The sequence below is a fragment of the Mobula birostris genome, chromosome 23 (assembly GCF_030028105.1).
Source record: "Mobula birostris isolate sMobBir1 chromosome 23, sMobBir1.hap1, whole genome shotgun sequence".
Taxonomy (NCBI): domain Eukaryota; kingdom Metazoa; phylum Chordata; class Chondrichthyes; order Myliobatiformes; family Myliobatidae; genus Mobula; species Mobula birostris.
In genome coordinates, this window is record NC_092392.1 from 12507683 (window position 1) to 12529643 (window position 21961).

General features: G+C 44.2%; 1 protein-coding gene across 1 annotated transcript; it reads right to left on the bottom strand.

The window, feature by feature from the left end:
- Positions 1–3274: 3274 nt before the first annotated feature.
- On the bottom strand, positions 3275–9900 carry drd4-rs (dopamine receptor D4 related sequence). Its single transcript, XM_072241852.1, has 4 exons — positions 9664–9900; positions 7460–7572; positions 3804–4390; positions 3275–3477 (listed from the first exon to the last, which is right to left on the bottom strand). Exons 1-4 carry the CDS (start codon positions 9898–9900, stop codon positions 3275–3277), a joined length of 1140 nt encoding a protein of 379 aa, XP_072097953.1.
- Between the last annotated feature and the right edge of the window lie 12061 nt (positions 9901–21961).

The following is a 21961-nucleotide window of genomic DNA, read 5'->3' on the forward strand; positions in this document are numbered from 1 at the left end:
TTGCTTTAGATATGGTTAACTTGACAAGAAATCTAAAATAATCAGCAGTTGGTTTACCCCTGCTAGACCAGGGCCGGAAACGACATTTAAGATGAGGAAGAGTTGGTTATTGTGCGGTTTGTCCTTTCCCCAGACAGAACTGAATGTCTGAAACATATTGCTCACTGGTGCACTGTTGCTAACTGTTAGATGGTTCTCAGCCAAAAACTGGATTGTTTTCTGAATGGAGCAAAGTTTGGATCATATAGAAAGTAGTTGATTATGTGTATTACACTCAGTCCGTGTGAGCTAGAATGTTCTTTGGCTGAGTAGAGCAGAGATGGAGTAGGAATTCCAAAATAATTTTCCTTATTGTCCGAGAGTTTTTCCTTTGTTTTCTTATCTCCCTCAGGCATTTACAAACAGGAGGGCAGGTTGTGGCAAGAGGACGTGACTGATCATGACATTTCTGTCATTGTGTGCAGAGCTTGTAGGCTCTGGTGGTCTTACCTGTGTGCTTTCAGAGCTGATAGTGTCCACTACCTTGCCCACCAACACAGGACAATACATAATGACCTCCTGTGAATAGAAATTCTGTTATTCTAACCTTTATATTCAAAGGTCTTAACTAACTTAAAAATTGTTTTCAAAGCTGATGGGAATTATTCCTAAGAGTGAATCAAACTTCCAGCAAATGTCCTTGGGATCTCAAGGTGTGGAATACTGTGGAAAGTGACTAAACTTGAACTTGTAATACTAAATTAAATTCTAGCTATCATGGATCAAAGTTCTCCTGACCACAAGGCCCTCACACTCCCAAAGCCTGAGGCTTCCTCTCCTGAAGCCCAACTCCTCATCCCAGTCACCTCCTGCCAGTCCAACATCTGTAAATGCACCTATCCCTCGTGTCCCAACCTCTCCCAAACATTGCTCTATCTCTACCATAGAGCAGACCGATGCTTTCTCTTCCTCAATCCCAACAGGCCCTGCAGGGAGTCATTCCCCAGCGTTGCTCAGTGCCACAAGATCATCAGACTCAAGCTAGTGGTTACCAATGGTCTTCTTCAGCACTTTGATTTAATATCCTCCGAGGCTTAGCTTCATTCTCAGACAGTCCGGTCAGTGTCACTAGCAAACTTGCTAGCAACTACCCTTCCGTGATGGCTGTGAAATGCTCTGACAGAGTGGCTTTCTGGGTCCCCCTACTGGTGATAGTTAGTGCAGGGCAGAACCCCCTACCCACAGACTAGACAAGGGTGGTGTTTTCTTCCCTAATAGGCATTGGTTAACTAGTTGGCATTTATAACATAACAATATAAGTTTTACCTGAATCAGTTGTTTTTTTAAATTTCTGATCCAAGCTGAAATTCCCAAATAGCCAGAGTAGAATTTCACTTTCTATTCACTCCTGTACTAGTCCTAGTCTCCGGATTATCATTCCAGTGCTTCTGGATTACTGGTAGATTGTCTCACCCTCTACTCCTCAAGCACAGGAATTCTGGCCCAGCTGCATATTTGAAATTAATCTATCGTTATTGTTTTCCAGCATATAAGGCGATATTCCAAACTGGCAAAAACTAGCAGACTGTGTAGGAATCTGGGCATTGAAGAATGTCTCCACCGCTATGTATATCCTCCACTGATGTATCAATTTGAAATCCACTTCCCTGCTCAGTATCAGCTTCCATTGTTCAAACCTTTACATAGTTCTCCTTTGTATTCTCGTCGCTCCCTTGTTTGTATCTCCTTCCTAAGTTTTTCCTTGTGCTCCCAATAGATTAACCTAACTCCGTAACCCTGTCCCTAACTCACTCACAGTGACGACCCTCACCCCATAAATCTTGTCAGTGACTCGCTCCCAATTACGACCCTCACCCCGTGACTCTGCTCACTGACTCGCTCCCAGTGATAACCCTCACCCCGTGATCCTGTCCCCAACTCACTCCCAGCGACAACCCTCACCCCATGACCCTGTCCCTGACTTTATGACCCTCTATCTTTATGTTGCTTATTGATTGCATAATAGAATTTAATCCTCACTCTATATCCACCACCAACTCTCTCAGTTCTGATCATTTCTGTTCCTCTTTTCTCATATACATGATGGAGGATCCATGGTGGAGGATTACAAATACCTGGGGATACGAATTGACAATAAACTAGACTGGTCAAAGAACACTGAGGCTGTCTACAAGAAGGGTCAGAGCCGTCTCTATTTCCTGAGGAGACAGAGGTCCTTTAACATCTGCCGGACGATGCTGAGGATGTTCTACAAGTCTGTGGTGGCCAGTGCTATCATGTTTGCTGTTGTGTGCTGGGGCAGCAGACTGAGGGTAGCAGACACCAACAGAATCAACAAACTCATTCATAAGGCCAGTGATGTTGTGGGGATGGAACTGGACTCTCTGATGGTGGTGTCTGAAAAGAGGATGCTGTCCAAGTTGTATGCCATCTTGGACAATGTCTCCCATCCACTACATAATGTATTGGTTGGGCACAGGAGTACATTCAGCCAGAGACTCATTCCACCGAGATGCAGCACAGAGCGTCATGGGAAGTCATTCCTGCCTGTGGCCATCAAACTTTACAACTCCTCCCTTGGAAGGTCAGACACCCTGAGCCAATAGGCTGGTCCTGGACTTATTTCCTGGCATAATTTACATATTACTATTTAACTATTTATGGTTTTATTACTATTTATTATTTATGGTGCAACTGTAACGAAAACCAATTTTCCCCAGGATCAATAAAGTATGACTATGACTATATCATTCTATGCCAAGGAAAGAATTTGCTATCTAGCCTTGCTTAACAGCCCCTTCTTAATGCCAGTGAAAGTCGTCTTTTCTGCCGTGCTGTGCTACCTCCGTGCCCCACAGGTTGTTGAAAGTTCCTGTCAGTTATTCAGTGTGATGGTTACAGACCCCTACCTCCACCGCCACCCAGGTGAACTCTGTCCTCTTCCTCAGGATAATTTCCTTGTGTTGGAACAGCTGGAAGCCTGTGCATTCCAAGGCCTTGCATGTTCTGGGCCTGCTCTCCCTCAGTAGCATTACGCCCTCCAGCTATAATCTTCACTTTAGGTGATGGTCATCTCAAAAGAAATAAACACAAACTTTGAAGGAATTCCTTCAGAAAGGGCAGAGCTGAGACGTGGAATGAGTGGATTTGAGGGATGAGTTTGGTCTTGCTGCCTCATTGACGGGTCAGAGAAGAACAACACACCCTTAGCAGCGGGAGCGGCTAAAGTGAGCAACACCCACAACTGCAATGTCCATCTCCGGGCGAGGCCCTCTCATGTTTGACAGCATAGTAACTTCTGGAACACCTTCCTGAACTCTGTATTAAAGACAGTGTAGATAATGGGATTGACAGCACTGTTCACGTAACCCAGCCATGTGACGACGCTGATGAGCGTGGAGCCTATGGTGCAGGCCTCGCACAGCACTTTCAGTACATGAACCACGAAGAACGGAGTCCAGCAGGCCAGAAATACCCCTGAAGGGAGGTAACATGAATGGGTTAAAGAAAATTATTTAAAATACTCCTCAAACCTTTCCCTATCCTCCTGTACACTTACTGGCCCCGTGCTCTCCCACCACCACACACACCTCTTCCCGTCTATCCCCCAGCTGCATCTCACATGCACGCCCTCCTGCCCTCACCTTCCATTTTATGGTCCCTCTTCCGTATCCTTCCATTCCCCCTCCCCATTCCCCGGCACCCTTCCACAACCCCAAGCATCCGCGCCTTTGCCCCTTAATCCCTCCCCACTCTCCTTCCCCGATGACTGCCCGCCTTGCCCGTTCTGGGCGAACACCCACCCACTACAACCGGCAGGACTCTCATCGCCTTCCTCTCCCGCCTGCTGACCCTCCGGCTCCTGGACGTGGCCCCCGACCTGCCCACGAATCCATTCTCTTTCGTGTTCGCCCCCTTTCCTGCCTCGGCTGCCTCCAGGTCCGAGACGCTGTCGAGCGGCGAGGTCACCAACTCGCTGTCCTGGGCGTTCTCGGCGCCAGCAGAGATCGCTTTGAGTGCCAGGTTCTTGCGAGCGTCTCCCTTTGATGCGGTGACCGTGAGCCTAAAGGAGAGCGTCCGGTCCCGAGCCTCGGACTTCGGCGGCGCTTTGCGGCCTTCGCCCCAGCGCCGCAGTCCCCGGAACATCCCGTAGTAGAGGAGCAGCATGGCCGGGCACGGGATGAAGAAGGAGCAGACAGAGGAGTACACGACAAAGGTCCCATCCTCCAGCTTGCAGTCCGTCACATCTCGGTCTGGGACGTTGTTGAGTCCAAAGATGACGGGAGAAGCCACGCCGAGGGACAGGAGCCAGGTGGCCGCGATGAGGATGAGTTGCCGACCGCTGAACTGGTTTCTGTTGTATTTCAGGGGCACGATCACGGCAATGTACCTGTACGGGAGAGAGGGCAGAGGCCGCTGTGAAAAGCCACCTAGCAATGGATCTCACAGGACAGTTACAGTGTCAACCACTTTGTGGTGTGTCCATACCTCTTCCTCGAAACTAATCCAGTAACTTCAGGATCACCGTTACGAAGTTTTGCACTGCAGGTTTTTAATTGCTTTTATTTAGGATCCCTGCCTTCTCAGTTAAGTGGAACTCAGTAAGGTTACTGAGGCAGGAAACTACAACCCATTGTTCCCAGGATTGACAAGTGTACCCCTCCTAGTATTAGGACACACATATCATTAAACTAATGCAATTAGTTTTCCTGGGTTCTGAGATAATATCAGACTGAATCACAAACTCATCCAATATATAAGGTGGAGGAAGACTGCGAGGTTGGGGACTTTTTATTTTCCCAAGTGAGAAGATACTGAAGGCTGGAAGCCTTGTTCAGGATTGATTAACTGGAATATTAGAAGTACAAAATATATTCCTGTCTTTATTTATTCTACGCAAACAACAGGAATTCTGCAGATGCCGGAAATTCAAGGCCTGCTGCGTTCACCAGCAACTTTTATGTGTGTTGCTTTATTTATTCTATCTTATTTTAAAGGGGACTCACACAATTTTAGCTAATATTCTCCTTTTTACATCTCCCCCTCTCCCTTTTTCCTGCCTCAGCTGCCTCCAGGTCTGATGTGCTGTCAAGCAGCAAGGTCACCAACTAATACAGTATATATATATATAGACTATTTGAATCTGTATGATTTTGTTTCTTGGTAACCTACTCTCCTTTTTGTCCTCCCATTCAGAATCAATCTGCAAGTAAATAATATACAAATACATATCCTTACACTCTATCGTTCCTCAGCTTGCACTACCTATTAAATGCTCCTTATGGCGTGTGCCTCAAATAGCCTCTGACAACCAAGTCCAGTTCCTGGGCTTTGCGTGTGGCTTACTACTAAGCCCAGCAGAACTATTTCTACTGACAAGAGAAGGGGCAAAGGCGGGCTACTGGCCCCTTAAAACCAGTTGCTTTGAGCAGATGGGGTTTGCCAGCCATGGTTGGCAGCTCATCTAGAAGGAAAACTCTGATCTCAAACCTCTGCTGCCTTGCAGCTATACCCACTCATAGGGAAGGCTTCAGGAGTAAACCCCCAAGGGAAAAAATCTGGAGCTGGAGTCATTAGGGCAGTCCTACATTGAGTTCAACACTGACTGGCAACTGCTGTGACACTGCTGGTACCAAACTGTGTCGGGCTCTGTCGTTCCTTTGGATTCATCAGATTGTGGAGAGGGGGAGCTTGGTACATTGGCAACAGCTTGATCTCCATATCATACTGCCCAGGCTTGCGTATCTAGACAGCTAGGACACAATACCCACAGTCATCTCTGACCGACGGAGGCCCTCACCTCACCTCATCATTCCCCAGTTTAGAAAGACAACCATTAACCAAGAGTGGTTGTTCTTTGTTCTTAAGATAAATTTTATCCAAGTTGACTTCAACACTGAACATTTCATAAACCTTAGTTTTGCTGAATCCCCTTTTACACGATATGTTAGCAAGTATTTTCTTAAAATGCATGCAGATCACATTTACTCTCTTCCATCCATCCTCATTATTGCTATATCAAAAACCTCAGATCATGATCTGCCTTTCAATGATCTATGCTGGCTTTCATTCATGTCTCCAAATATTATTTAATGCTGTCCATAATTACCATTTCTAACATCTCTTGTTAATCTGACACACTTTTTCAATCAAGGGTGTCACATCTGGGCAATTTCCAGACCTCTAGCACACCCACAGTCCTGGAGAAAATTCCCCTCCCTCCTTTCTCCCCTCTATTCTCTTTGACTGTTCCCCCATCCTGCACTCAGACCTCTGTGTGCCCCATCCCCATGCCTGATCCATCCTCCCCATGCCCAACCCTCCCCACCTCCCCCATCCCCTTCTTCCAACACACCACCCACCAAACCCTCTCTCAACCCACCCCGTCTCTTCCCCCATTCTGCTCCAATCCCCCTCTTCATATTCCTCAGTAACTTTTCAAATCTGCTTCTGCCCAATGGAGGGGTTCCCAAATGGTCTAGTGGGATGATCAGATGCTGCTGCCACCTTCATTTCCCTTAGTTTTTTACTCTACCATCTACACAAACTAGTGCTTCTAATGATACAGGGAGGCCATTCTGTCCAAAGGGTCAATGCTGGCCCACATCACAACAGTCCCCATCATCATTTTCTATGTAGCTTGCTTTCCTACTTCTGTTGTCCCTCTCTCTAGGAAAGTGTTCTCTTTAAATGGACAGCTGGGCTGCAATGATTGTTCTATTTCCATTTTTATCAGTTTTCCTCCTGTCTTTTGTCTATAATTCATTCTTGTCTAAAATCGACTTTGACTGTTGTCTTATTTATGCCTTTTTGAATCTTAATTTTCAACCTTATGTAGATAGCTTGATAGTTACAACTTTTGCACCATCTGTTGTGTAACTAATTTTAATTTTGTTGCTGTAGTTAGTGAAGTTAGCGGGTCATATTATGATTGAGGAACGTGTTTGTAGGCCGGATATTGAACTTTTTACTGTTGGACTTCGGCCATATTCCACCGAGATACAACACTGGGCAGCACGGGAGGTCGTTCCTGCCTGTGGCCATCGAACTTGCAGCTTGCAGCTCCTCCCATGAAGGGTCAGACACCCTGAGCCAATAGACTGGTCCTGGACTTATTTTCCATCCAGCATAGTTTGCATTTTGTTGTTTGATTGTTTGTGGTTTTTGTATTGCTATATTTATGCTCTATTCTTGGTTGGTGCCGCTGTAACAAAACCCAATTTCCCTCGGGATCAATAAAGTATATCTATCTAACTAACTATCTATCTATCTACCAGAATTACGGTTACAGTCTCTACACAGTGTAAAGGTTCTGCCGACACTTCAGTCGGCAGATATGTGGAGGGGGGTCTGTAGCTCCAACTTTTTTTATGCCATGGACCCCTGCCATGAACCAAGGCGTCCGTGAACACCTGGTCTGTGGTCACTTCCGTCAGAGTGCACGAACATTGATACTGACCTGTCTACACTAATAGCACATAGGTTGAGAATGGAAGCCGTGCAAAGCATCACATCCATCGTCATTAACGCATCACACAGGAACATATTCAGAGTCCAGATCCCCCCGTGAAACTGGAGGAAAACAGAAGTATTGAGTTAGAGGCGGCACCAACACTGCGGAGCTGTACCGACCAGTAATGAACAACGTGGATAACAAATGACTGTCGCTGAGAGGGTGAGTAGTTTCAAGTACCTCGGTGTACACATCACCGAGAATCTCACGTGGTCTGTACATACTGACTGTGTGGTGAAAAAAGCACAACAGTGCCCCTTTCACCTCAGATGACTGAAGAAGTTTGGCATGAGTCCCCACATCCTCAGGACTTTCTATAGGGGCACCATTGAGACCATCCTGACTGGCGGTGACAATGCCTGGTACGGGAACTGTTCTACCCTCAATTGTAGGGCACTGCGGAGAGTGATGCGGACAGCCCAGCACATCCGTGGATGTGAACTTTCTTCTATTCAGGAAATTTACAGTATCTGGTGTGAAAAAACACACCATCATATGCCTCATCAGGGACTCTAGCCGCCCCAACCAAAAACTGTTCCAGCTGCTTCCATCTGGCAAACAGTACCGCAACATTAAGACCAGGACCAACAGGCTACGGGACAGCTTCTTTCACCAGGCCATCAGATTCGTCAATACACATTGATCTGATTGCATATCTGGCTGTACATACATGAATACAAAACAATTAGGTATACAATCTTAAGAGTTTGGGCAATATCCTTCCACACTTCCCCTCTTTATTGCTTGTACATTGCACCAGAGATGCAACGTAAAAGGTTTTTACTCCATCGAATATAAGAAATAAAATAAATACAAATACATAAAAAAATACTAATGAGGACATACAGGAAATTCAACTGTTGAACTTTCTCCAGTCTATGCAGATCTATGCTTAATTGACATTAAGATCAGGCAAGTTGATGTCTTCTCAGTTGGTTTACATATGAAGACACAGGACTGCTGAATACCATTATAGATATCTTCCATTTAGATATTCTTTAGAAACCAGCATGCCTTGCAGTCAAAATGGAATACCTTTTGTACAAGGCCATTAATCTGTGACCATGTCTGCAGAAAGGTCAGATATAGATCAATAGGACCAAAAGTAGTCAGAAGAAAACATCCAGTTTCTGGAGACAGGAATTAGAGGAAGGAAATGGTAGGAAACAAAAGTGTGTAAAATGGAGAGAAAGTATGTGTGTAGCAAGGAGAAGAGGAGAGAAGATGGATTAGTGTTACAGTGAGCTGGAAAATTAGGAAGTTGGAGATGAGTGGCTGATGTTGAGGAATTAAAATAGAAAATGTGTAAGATGCCAGTCTATGAAAAGTAAAGGGGATTTGTTTATCAAAACAACGATACATAGACTAGAAAATTCTGCTTTAGATTAGTCAGTCACTTGATATTTAAATGGTTGTTAGGTGAGATGCAGACTGTATCATACGTCAATTGCCAGCCTTTGGAATCTCAGGAATTATGGAGGGAACTTTGCTGTATATGTAATCTGGCCTCAGGATTTGACAACCTATCACAAAGAAAGATCTTTACTGGAGAGGCAGTAATTGTCTATGGAAATGAATAAACAGTTGACATTTCAGGCCAAGACCCTCCTTCAGGACATTTGAAGAAGGGTCTCGACCAAAAACGTTGACTGTTTATTCAGTTTCATAGAATGTGCCTGACCTGCTGAGTTGCTCCAGCATTTTGTGTTTGTGTTGCTTTGGATCTCCATGCTGGGTTGGATCTCATCTGCAGACTTGCTCGTGTTTATGAGAAGCAGTAATCAATGTCTTGTCAGTCATTTGAGAGAATACATGTAAATTGAGGGCTGGAACTTTCAAGTATTTCTGTCACTCATCACTCTGTGATTGACCTGACCTTCTACCAGTTATGATACTAATGTAGCCAACACAGGAGCATTGGAGGTTGTCATAGGTGCCTGAATGTCAGTTTACACTTATCTGCCCGATTCTGCATGTATTCCAACTATTTCATGATCTGAGGGGTTGCAAATGGAGCCAAGCACTGTGCAGTCATCAGCAAGCATTCCGCTTTGACCAGTGACAGAGGGTAGGTCATTGATGGAGAATCTAAGAGTGGGCCCGGGAGGCTACCCTACTGATCAATCGGAGTGAGTGTATGAATGCTCTACCTCAGTGTACACGTAGAGTGGCAGAACAAGAACTGCAAGAAGTAGATCTGCTGCAGCCAGGCTGACAATGAAGTAATTGGTCGCGGTCTTCAGAGATCTTTCAAGCAGCACACTGATGCACACCAGAATATTACCCAGCATGATGGCCACAATAAGCAGGACACCAAACAGGAGGGCCAGATAATTATAGGGAGAGCTGCCACTCTCCTCTGTTTTGTTCGCTATCCCATTGAACATGGTGAAGTGGCCAAATCCTCAGCACTGGCCGTACACTTCAGGACCATCTGAAAAGAAGAACATGGGTCAAGTCATGTTGTTATAGTACATGTTGTCATAACTATGGCTGCTTGGCTCTTCCCTTTCTTAACTTCCCCATTTCTGTCTCAGCGTATACATTACCAACCAATATCTACTCTTGATGCAGAGTTTTATTTGTTTATTTTGAGAAGCAGTGTGGAACAAGCGCTTCTGACCCAGTGAGACACAGCACCCAGCAGCCCGCCTGTTCAACCCTGGCCTAATCACGGGACAATTTACAATGACCAATTAACCTACTAACTGGTACGTCATTAGACTGTGGGAGGAAACTAGAGCCCGGGAAGGAGGCCCATGCAGTCACAGGGAGAACATACAAACTCCTTACAGACAGTGGCGGGAATTGAACCCAGATCGTTGGCGCGTTAACACTAACCACTACACACCGTTCTGCCCACCTGAAATGGCGACAATTCTTGTCCTCCCACGGTTGCAGCTGAAGCCACTGAATTCCTGTAGCAGATTGTTTGTTGTCCAAGATTCCCATAGCCGTCTTGTCTACATCTCTTCCCACATTCTCCCAACTCTGTTGTATTTTCTGTGATAATGACACCCTCCAACCCATTGCTTCTGATGTGTTCCTGTTCCTGAACCATGACTTAACCTCTGCAATAGCCAACAGGGATTTCTTCCACTTCTCTTTGATCACCTGTGCTTTTTCTCTCACCCCTTCTCCTCCCTCCCAAACTAAGCATAAGCCTCCCCCTCATCTCACCTACCAACCTACTAACTGGTACATGAAAAGACTTATCCTCCATAATTTCCATCACCTTCAACAGAATGCCACCAACAGACCCGTCTTCCCATGTGGCCCTCTTTCAATATTCTGAAGGGACTGCTTCTTTTCAATTCACCCCCCTAAGCAAAGTATGATTTTAAAATGGTTGAGAAATGTGCAAATAGATTACATCAAACATTGCAATATTGTTAATTATTCTCACTCTTCAGCTGAGAAGTTATCTACCTGCCCTTCCCAATTTTCCATTTCCCATCCTCCCGGCTATCTTCCAGCTTGTTCACCCTCACAGATGTAGTCTGACTTCGCTGTAGTGAAGAGCTGGTTCCAATGTTAACCTTCCTATGTCTCTCTGCCTGCTGTTAAAAGGAACGTCTTGGTGAAGGCGGAGCTTAGGTGCTTAACGGTGTCTGCTTTCTTGCATCTTCAGAAACAGCTCTATTTCCATCTTTAATATCTCTATTTTTCCCTTTCAGGGTTCTTTTGAAGACCCTGACCTGGATTTACACGCTGACTATGGTTCTCTGCGGGAATGGGTCCCACTGTCATGGTTCCATAACTGGCCGTTGTTCGGCCTGAGAGTCTGGCTCGAATTCGGAAGCCTAAGATCTCAGGGCTCTGGAGGTGGGCAGATCGAGGGTCGGTGTCGTGACAGGAGACCCATGTGTCGTCAGGGGAGTCGGAATATCTACGGTTGTGTGTCCAGTTTTTTGGACACAGAGCTCAAAAAAAGCGATATGGCGGATTTTTAATATCGTAAACCAGCGAGTTGTTTGTTATACCTCCTCGCTCGCTGGGAAAATGGAGACACCTCTTCCTCCCTTATTAGGGAGAGAGAGAGCCTGTGGTATGTCAAATACTGGGTGAAACACAAAGTCTTTGAGGTAACTGCAAGTCGGTGTCTTTGCCATTGCTTTGCTCATGCTTGAGTGCTCAGTGGCGGTGCCAATGTATTTTGTTGGTAGGGGGAGGGGGGGATTGTTGATTGCTGCTGCTTATGCGCGGGAGGGGAGCTGAGGGGGGTACTTTGGGGTTCTAACATTTATCTGTCGTTCATTCTTTGGGACACTTCTCTGTTTTCGTGGGTGTTTGTGAAGAAAAAGCATTTCAGGATGTATGTTGTATACATTTCTCTGACATTAAGTTGTACCTTTGAACCTTCATTTCCTCTTATGTTAACTGTGTACAATATCGTTGGGCCTTGCATGGGTAGGCTGTGAAGTTAAGTGGAGATTTTTGATGAATGTACACCTTCAAGAAGATGCTGTCTCTTAGTAAGAGGTCAGTAAATGAGAGAGGAAGAATTGAGATATGGGGACAGTGGGATGGGGTTCATTTAATTAGAGAAACGTAGAAACACAGAAAACCTACAGCACAATACAGGCCCTTCGGCCCACAATGCTGTGCCAAACATGTACTTACTTTAGAAATTACCTAGGGTTACACATAGCCTTCTATTTTTCTAAGCTCCTTGTACCTATCCAGGAGTCTCTTAAAAGACCCTATTGTATCCACCTCCACCAACGTTGCCGGCGGCCCATTCCACGCAATCATCACTCTCTGTATAAAAAACTTGCCCTGACATCTCCTCTGTACCTACTTCCAAGCACCTTAAAACTGTGTCATCTCGTGCTAGCCATTTCAGCCCTGGGGAAAAAGTCTCTGACTATCCACGCAATTAATGCCTTCATCATCTTATACACCTCTATCAGGTGACCTGATAGAAGTGTATTAATGAATTGATTGATTTAGGGTTCATCCTTTGGCACAGATTTTGCTTCTGAAGCTTTGTTTCCTCATCAAGACCTTCTCATGCCTGATGTATGAATCAACTTTCAAAAGACGTGGTGCAGCACCGCATATTAAATGCAGATTTAAATTATAAACATAGATTGTATCCGTACGGTATCATAGATCCAAACTGGACCAGTGACAAAAAGCATAAAGTGGTGTAAAACAACTTTTTCTCAGACTTTGGTGAAGTATATACAATGACACTTTGTAGGGGTCGTCATTAGAACCATTGCTTGTGTTAATATTATGTATCAGGTCCACATTTGAGTAATGTAGGGTGGAAGCACTGAAAAAGAAGCAAATGATGAGACACAGGACAGACCTCAAAAATGACAAGTGCAGACATGAAATGGTCAACTTGTATATGAAATGCAATGCAGAGAGATGTGGAGTGATGCCCTCGGTTGGAAAAATGAGAAGATGCAATATGGATTAAATAGTAACATTTTATAGTCATGGAATTACAACATTGTTTGGGCAAAACCTGTGATGGGATCAGGAGAATTCCGAAATGACGATTGTTCATTTCCTTCCATTGATGCTGCCAGCATTTTGTGTGTATTGTAAGAAAATGAATTCCTTTTCTTTATAATTAAATTGTACTCTCCAGATATCCGCACCTGCCTCTCGGTTTTTTTGCACTACCTTACTTTCCCTTTTTCCGTTTTCTATTTATGATTTATAATTTAAATTTTTACTATATTCACTATCGATTTGTACCCCAGGGAGCACGAAGCGCAGAATCAAATATCGCTGTGATGATTGTATGCTCTAGTATCAATTGTTTGGTGACAATAAAGTAAAGTAAATACACAGAAAAGTATGTCAGTTTGTGCTGGTTTTGTTAAGCAACTGATGGTACAGCGGCCAATTCTGGGCAGAACACTTTAGCAAGGATGCTTAGATCTGAGAAAGAGCAGAAGAGATTTACTGGAATGCTTCTAGGGATCAGAATCAGTTTTATTATCACCGAGATGTGACGTGAAATCTGTTAACTTAGCAGCAGTGGTTCAGCAGAGAGAAAAAAATAATAATAAATATAATAAAAGATGGTAATAAATAAACAAGTAAATCAATTGCGTATATTGAATAGATTTTTTTAAATGTGCAAAAACAGAAATACTGTATATTAAAATAAGTGAGGCAGTGGCCAAAGCTTCAATGTCCATTTAGGAATCGGATGGCAGAGGGGAAGAAGCTGTTCCTGAATCACTGAGTGTGTGCCTTCAGGCTTCTGTACCTCCTACCTGATGGTAACAGTGAGAAAAGGGCATGCCCTGGGTGCTGGAGGTCTTTAACAATGGACGCTGCCTTTCTGAGACACCGCTCCCTAAAGATACCCTGAGTACCCTGCAGGCTAGTGCCCAAGATGGAGCTGACTAGATTTACAACCTTCTGCAGCATGTGGAGTGGTTGAAAAAACTGAGGTAGTTCTTCTTGTTTATAGAAGGTTAAGTGGAAATTCCATAGAGGTGTTCAAAATCATTAAAGGTTTTCAACAGAGTAAGGAAAAAATATTTCCAGTGGCAAGAATGTACAGATTTAAAGTAATTGGCTAAAGAGCCAGAGGCAACAACAAAATGTGCCTTACACAGAATATTGTTGTTCTTTGGATTGTTCATAATTGTGTGATGGACTGGTGGAAGTAGATTCAATGCTTGTTTCCAACCTGAAGGGAAACATTTAAAAGCCATGAAAAGCAATGGGATTGAATCTATAACTATATCAAAAAGCCAGCAGAGGCACAAGGGCTCCATTTTGTGCTGAATAATTGGATGATTCTGGGGCAAATTTGTGCTTTGCTTAAAATCATGACAGTTGGGATGATAGCTCACCTCCTGCTCCCAGATCAGAAGCTGATAAATTGGTTTGCTACTTCCACTTGTACCGAAGTACAGTGAAAACCTTATCTTGCATCCTGTTCACACAGATCGATTCATTATAATCATGCATTGAGGTAGCACATAACACATCAAACCTCATTATTGCAGTAAGAACTAGAAGGGAAGAGAAATCACAGAAATGTAGACTGTTTATAGCCCAGAAGGCCATTCCAACCATTGAATTTGTATTGCCTGTATAAAAGATCAGTTCAATTGGACACACTCTTCCGCCTTCTCCCTATAGCCCCGTAAATTCCTGGCTTTCAGATACTTAGCTCACTCAGAATTACTGTTGCTGGCAGTGTACCCCACACCCCTAACTGCTCAGTCTGTAAACAATGCCATTTTTGGTTCTTTTTTGAATCACCTTCATTCCCTGCCTCCTAGTTCCTGAAAACAGTTTCCCTCTAACTACTCTTGACTTCCTTCAGGATTGTAAACAGTTCCATCAGATCACTTTCTAATTGCCTCTGTCCCCAGGACAGCAAACCCATTTTTTCTAGTCCACCCTCCCTCATTTTCTAGTCCCTCATCCTTGAAATCATTTTTGCAAAATTTCTCTTTCACAGTCTCCGAAACCTTCAGAACACTTCTGAAGCCTGGCACCCAGGTCCTTGTACAATACCAATTACAGCCAAGGCAATGTTTTAGGATTGTTTATTGTGACATTCTTGCTCTTGTGTTCTATGCTTTGGTTTATGAAGCTCAAAATGAGATTTGCTTTTCTAACCTTTTCTCAATTTGCCCACTCCATGCCATACTAAAGTCTACTACTATGCTCCTCATTTTTCATTACGTCTCCAAATATTGTTTCAGCTGAAGATTTGGAAACTGTGCCCCGTCAAACCATTTAAATGTCTTCATGTTCAAGCTTATTGTCATTCAACCATACACATGGACAGGATACAGCTGAACAAAGCATCCTTCCTCTGGGGCCAGGGTGTAAAATGCAGTGCGGACATTAGCAAGTAGATCCAGTTAGCAGTAGATTAACTTTAAACCAAACATTGAAAGGAGTTCAGGTCTCTCCACCATCAAGGCCATCGTCAAAAGGCCGAGACTCCAGAAGGCAGCATCCATCTGAACCCTTATCATCTGGGACATGCCACCTTCTCATTACTACCATCAGGGAGGAGGTATAGGAGCCTGAAGATAGACACTCAGCTTCTTCCCCTCTGCCATCAGGTTTCTGAATAGTTCATGGACCTCACTATTCCTATTTTGCATTATTTGTTTTTTAGAGGGGTTTTTTTGCCTTCCACAGTACAGTTGCCACAAAACAGATTTAGCAATTTATGTTAGAGGCGATAATTCTGATTCTGAATGTTCTGCAGCTGATTCAAGTTTAGTATGAAGTTTTCAAACTCACAGCCACAACACATTACAGTAAGTTAGGACACAGACTAAATATTGCTATATATCCATAAGAATATCCACTTAACACACACAAAATGCTGGAGGAACTCAGCAGGCCAGGCGGCATCTATGGAAAAAAAAGTACAGTCGACATTTCGGGCGGAGACCCTTCGGCAGGACCTACTTGGCTTGTTTTCTCTTGAGCTTCAGAGGCTGCAAGGTGCCCCAGTGAAAGTTTATAAAAGTATGAGAGGCATAAATAAGGTAGACATGATCTTTTTTTCCCAAGGTAGAAATACCGAATACTAGAGGTCATGCATTTAAAGTGAAATGGAGAAAATTTAAAGGAAATGTCTGGGGTGGGGTTTTTTTTGACACTCAGAGTGGTGGTGCCTGGAATAAACTGTCAGGGTAGTGCTGTAAGCAGTTACGAATGGGGCACTTAAGAGGCTATCAGGCACATGAATACGCAGGGAGAATTGAGAAATTATACAAAAGGGACTTGGTTTATTTCAGCATTGTTTTCAGCACAGACATTATGGGATGAAGGGCTTGTGTTTGTGGTGTACTGTTCCATGTTCTGTGTTCCATGAGGATACAAGCTCCACATCTGCATTTAATAACAGTGCAGCAATTTACTGGCTGCAATATTAGACAAGGAGATGTCCGCTGCTCACAGGGTGAGGCAACACTGCTTTTTCTGTGAGTGAGTAGTGTGTGGGTGTGAGTCAGAGATTATTTAACAGTTTCATATGTATCCAAAATGTCACATTTACAGTGCAATGGTTTAGACTTTTGATGAAATGCATCACACAGGATAAGAAAAAGTTACTTAGGAAATAATGTAATTCTTGAAAAAAAATATTAATGTTATAAAGATAACATTAGATCTCTATCAGTAGAGTGTGCCAGTTCCTTAGACTTCAGTAGAAAGTACCTGTTCCTGCAGACTCCAGCAGAGTGCCTGCTCTTTACTCCAGTAGAGAGTCTCTCCTCTGTGTGCCAACCGGGAATCTGTCCCTCGGTGACTCCAAGAAATCTGTTCCTCGGTGACTTCTAGATAACAGAATCCGTGAGTTGGTTCAAATTTTTAGTGATAATGAAGTGGATTGTAGACACGCAGGTTAACAATAGACCACGTCTTCATCCAGGTGTCCTTTGTTAATTGAGTCTTCAAAGCAAAGCTGTTAGTTGATCTTAAAGTGTAGTTCATGAAGTTACCGCTACCCGAGAAACCTGACGAGCAGTTCTCTGCAGTAATCCCGGTCTCGGTAAGAGAAGGTTTTATATCTGTGCCTGCTAAGCTGGTGCTGGGCGAAGCTGTTGGGAGACCAGCAATCGTGGAGCACTAAAGCTCCTCCCAGTCACCATATGTGGATGCAGAACATCCTTCCCTCTTTTTTCCTCCTTCTGCCTATTCTTCCCTTTCCTCAAACTCTTCCCCTTCCTCTTCCTTTAAATCCTACCACTCTGGCTGCCCCCTCCATCTCTGTCTGTCATTCCAGGCAGCTTTCTCGCTTTCCCTTTCTGACACCCACATTTTCCCTTCTTCTCCATCCCCCCTTTCACTATCATTCCTTGCTGTCCTCCTTCCTCCCGCGCTCTTGTGCCCTCCTCCTGCACAGAGTTGGATAAGTGGATATTTGCGTGGGGAAACTGCGAAGATGGGGAGGGGTGAAGCCAGCGAGAAATGCAGAGGGAGAATGTTAACGTCATGTTCTTAGACAGGAGCCAGCTTGGAGGTGTGGATGAGTTTTCTGCAGCAGGTGAACTAACGGAGGGCTTTAAATGTATAGTGTTATAAAGTGGAAGGGGTCAGACCTAGTGATGGAGCACGTTTGGGCCAATAGTTTGCGATTACACTGGTTAACAGGTTTATGAATAGAGTCTAAGGGAAAGACAGCATACGTACAGACCCTTTGGCCCAATGTCCATACTAACCACGGTGCTCCGCAGCTAGAGCCAATTTCCTGTGGTTGGCCTATTTCCCCCTAAGCCCCGCTCCTCCAAATACTTCTTTTAATACGACTATTGTACCTGCCTCAACAACTTCTTCTGGTGCTCATTCCCTCACACACCACCCTCTGCATGCAAAAGTTGCCCTTCTGGTCCCTCTTAAGTATTTCCCCTCTCATCCTAAACCTATGCTTCCCTCCCCCCCACCTAGTTTTAGTCACCCTACCCTGGGGGAAATAATTGTTACCATCCACCCTGGTATATGCCCCTCATAGTTGTAAAGATTTCTGTTTTAAATGTCTATAAGATTGGCCCTCATTCTCCTGAATTCCAAGGTATACACACCTAGCCTGGCCAACCTCTCCCAAAACCCCAGAAACACAGGAGATTCTGCAGGTGTTGGAAATCCAATGTAACACATACAAAGCGCTGCTGGAACTTAACAGATCAGGCAGCATTACTAACAGGGAATAAAGAGTCAACATTTCGGGCCAAGACCCTTCACCTGAATTGTCAACTGTTTTTTGCTTTCCATAGATGCTAACTGCCCTGCTGAGTTTCTCCAGAGTTTTGTATGTGTTACCCTCTCCCTCAGGCCCTCTGATCCCGACTACGTCCTCATTAATTTGTTCCGGTTTTCATGGAGATCTTGACTAGGGAGAGGAATGGAATTTACAGTGAAAGGAGATAAGTTTTCAGGTTGGGGGGAGGCAGAAGGCAACGGTTTTGTTCCTCCCGATATGTATTTGGGGGAAAAATCTCTCATTTCTTAATGGAACGGCAGCATGGAATAAATCTTAAGTATTACTGCAGAATTTTATAAACACTGATTTCTGGCCATTCTCTATTTAAAATGGAAGAGCCAGTGTAAACTGTTTGATGTTTGAAAGGGATTTCAGGTACAAAGTAATGAGCTGAGCCCCCCTTGTTCCTCTCTGCTACTGCCTTGATGTCAATGCTAATGAAGAAGGCAGAAACGTGGCACTTCATTTGGGAAGAGTAAATTATCACAGCATCCATTCTGAAATACCTCTTTAACCCTTCAAAATATCAGCAAGGTTCTTCGTCTCTTTCTTTGCAGTATCAAAGCCAATGCTTAATTGGATTGATGATATGTTCTCACTTTACATTCATAAGGAGAAGTGTTTCAAATTCCTCACCAATACTCCAACTTGTTCAACACACTGTTATGATTTTAATCAGCTCTTTCCAAGACGAAGACGAGAAAGCAGATTCATTCTTATTAATTAGTTGTTGTAAGTTGCCGCATAGTGCAGGTTAATGGTGTAAAGGATCATAGCAGACTTGGTGATCATGTGTGAGGGAAGATAAATTGTAGAGGTACAGGAGAATGGGGAGGAGCAATAGGATTAATGGATTTCTCTGTGAGTTGACATAGACTTGATGGGCCAAGTGAGGTAGTGATTCGAGGTTAGAGGGATGTCACATGAATTAGAGAAAAATTAGTAAAAGATTTCTACAGATATATTAAGAACAAAACGATAGCAAGAGACAAAATTGGTCCACTTGAAGCTCAACATGGTCAGCTGTGCACAGAGATGAAAGCAATGGGGAAGGGCTTGAATGGATTTTTTTTTTTTTGCAAAGCTACAAAGGACTCTGCAAATTCTGGAAATCCGGGACAAAGCACACAAAATACTGGAGGAGCTCAGCAGGTCAGGCAACATCTGTGGAAATAAATAAACAGTCACCGTTTTGGACCTAGACCCTTCAATGGGACTTTTTTTGCATTGCATTTTCTTGGTAGATAGACACAGAACCCATAGAAATGAGGACATGAATCATATCCAGATCACAAAAGAGGTAGTGCCTGCTGTCTTGAGGCAAATTAGTGTGGATATGTTCCCAGACCCTCCTTGTGGGAGGCTAGTGCAGAAATTACAGGGGCTCTGGTAAAGCTATTTAAAATGTCCTTGGCTATAGGTGAGGTGCCAGAGGACTGGAAGATAGCTAATTGTTGAAGAAAGGATTTAATAATTTGGGAAATTATAGGTTTCTGAACCTGATATTTGTAGTGGATAATTTATTGAAAAGTATTCTAAGGGACAGGATCTATAAGTATTTGGATAGACAGAAACTGATTATGGATAGTCAACATGCTGTTGTGCATGGCAGATCACATCTAATCAATCTTCTGGATACAAAGGAAGTTGGTGAAAAAAAGACAGTGGATGTTGTCTACATCAACTTTAGCAAAGCTTTTGACCGAGTATGGCATCAAGGTGCCCTAGCTAAAATGGAGTCAATGGGAATTAGGGGAAACCCTCCACTGGTTAGAATCATACCTGACACAAAAGAAGATGGTTGTCGTGGTTGGAGGTCAATCATCTCATCGTCAGGACATCAGTACAGGAGTTCCTCAGGGAAGTGCCCTAGGACCAACCATCTTCAGCTGCTTCATCAATGACCTTCCTTCTGTCATAAGGTCAGAAGTGGGATGTTCGCTGATGACTACACAATGTTCTGCACCATTCGTGCCTCCTCAGATAGTGAAGCAGTTCATACCCAAATGCAGCAGGACCCGGACAATATCCAGACTTGGGCTGACAGGTGGCAAGTAATATTCAAGCTACACAAGTGCCAGGAAATGACCATCTCCAACAAGAGAGGCTCTAACCATCGTCCCTTGACATTCAGAGCATCACCATCACTGAATCCCCTACTATAAACATCCTGGAGGTTACCGTCAACAGGAAACTGAAGGGGTCTAGCCATATAAACACAGTGGCTACCACCCAGTCTAAGAAACATAGAAACATAGAAAATAGGTGCAGGAGTAGACCATTTGGCCCTTCAAGCCTGCACCGCCATTCAGTACGATCATGGCTGATCATCCAGCTCAGAACCCTGTACCTGCCTTCTCTCCATACCCCCTGATCCCTGTAGCCACAAGGGCCATATCTAACTCCCTCTTAAATATAGACAATGAACTGGCCTCAACTGTTTCCTGTGGCAGAGAATTCCACAGATTCACCACTCTCTGTGTGAAGAAGTTTTTTCCTCATCTCGGTCCTAAAAGGCTTCCCCTTTATCCTCAAACTGTGACCCCTCGTTCTGGACTTCCCCAACATCGGGAGCAATCTTCCTACATCTAGCCTGTCCAATCCCTTTAGAATTTTATATGTTTCAATCAGATCCCCCCTCAATCTTCTAAATTCCAGAGAGTATAAGCCTAGCCAATCTAGTCTTTCATCGTATGAAAGTCCTGCCATCCCAGGAATCAATCTGGTGAACCTTCTTTGTACTCCCTCTATGGCAAGAATGTCTTTCCTCAGATTAGGGGACCAAAACTGCACACAATACTCCAGGTGTGGTCTCACCAAGGCCTTGTACAACTGCAGTAGTACCTCCCTGCTCCTGTACTCGAATCCACTTGCTATGAATGCCAGCAGACCATTTGTCTTTTTCACCGCCTGCTGTACCTGCATGCCCACTTTCAATGACTGGTGTACAATGACACCCAGGTCTCGTTGCACCTCCCCTTTTCCTAATCGGCCACCATTCAGATAATAATCTGTTTTCCTATTCTTGCCACCAAAGTGGATAACCTCACATTTATCCACATTAAATTACATCTGCCATGAATAGGAACTCTGCGGCATGTAACTCACCTCCTGACTCCCCAAAGCCTGTCCATCATCTACAAGGCTCAGGTCAGGAGTGTAATGGAATACTAGTCACTCACCTGGATGAGTGCAGCTCCATCAACACTCAAGAAGCTGGACACCATCCAGTGTACAAGGTAGCCCACTTGATTGGTACCCCTTCCACAAGCATCCAATCCCTCCACCATTGACAAACAGTTGCAGCAGTGTGTACTATCTACAAGATGCACTGCAACAACACACCAAAGTTCCTAAGGCAGCACCTTTCAGACCTACAACCACCACCATCTAGAAGGACGAGAACAGCAGGTACCTGGGAATGCCACCATTTGGAAATCCCCCTCCAAGTCACTCACCATCCTGACTTGGAAAAATATCGCCATTCCTTCATTGTCGTTGGATCAAAGTCATGGAATTTCTTCTCTAACAGCACTGTGGGTGTATCTACACCTCAGGGACTGCAGCGGTTCAAGAAGGCAGCTCATCACCACCTTTTCAAGGGCAACATGGGATGGGCAGGTAAATGCTGGCTTAGCTGGCAATGCCCACATCCCATAAATGAGTAAATTTTGAAAGAAGTCCTGCAAGGGAGACTAGTTCAGAAGGTTCAGTGGTTTGGCATTCAGGATGAA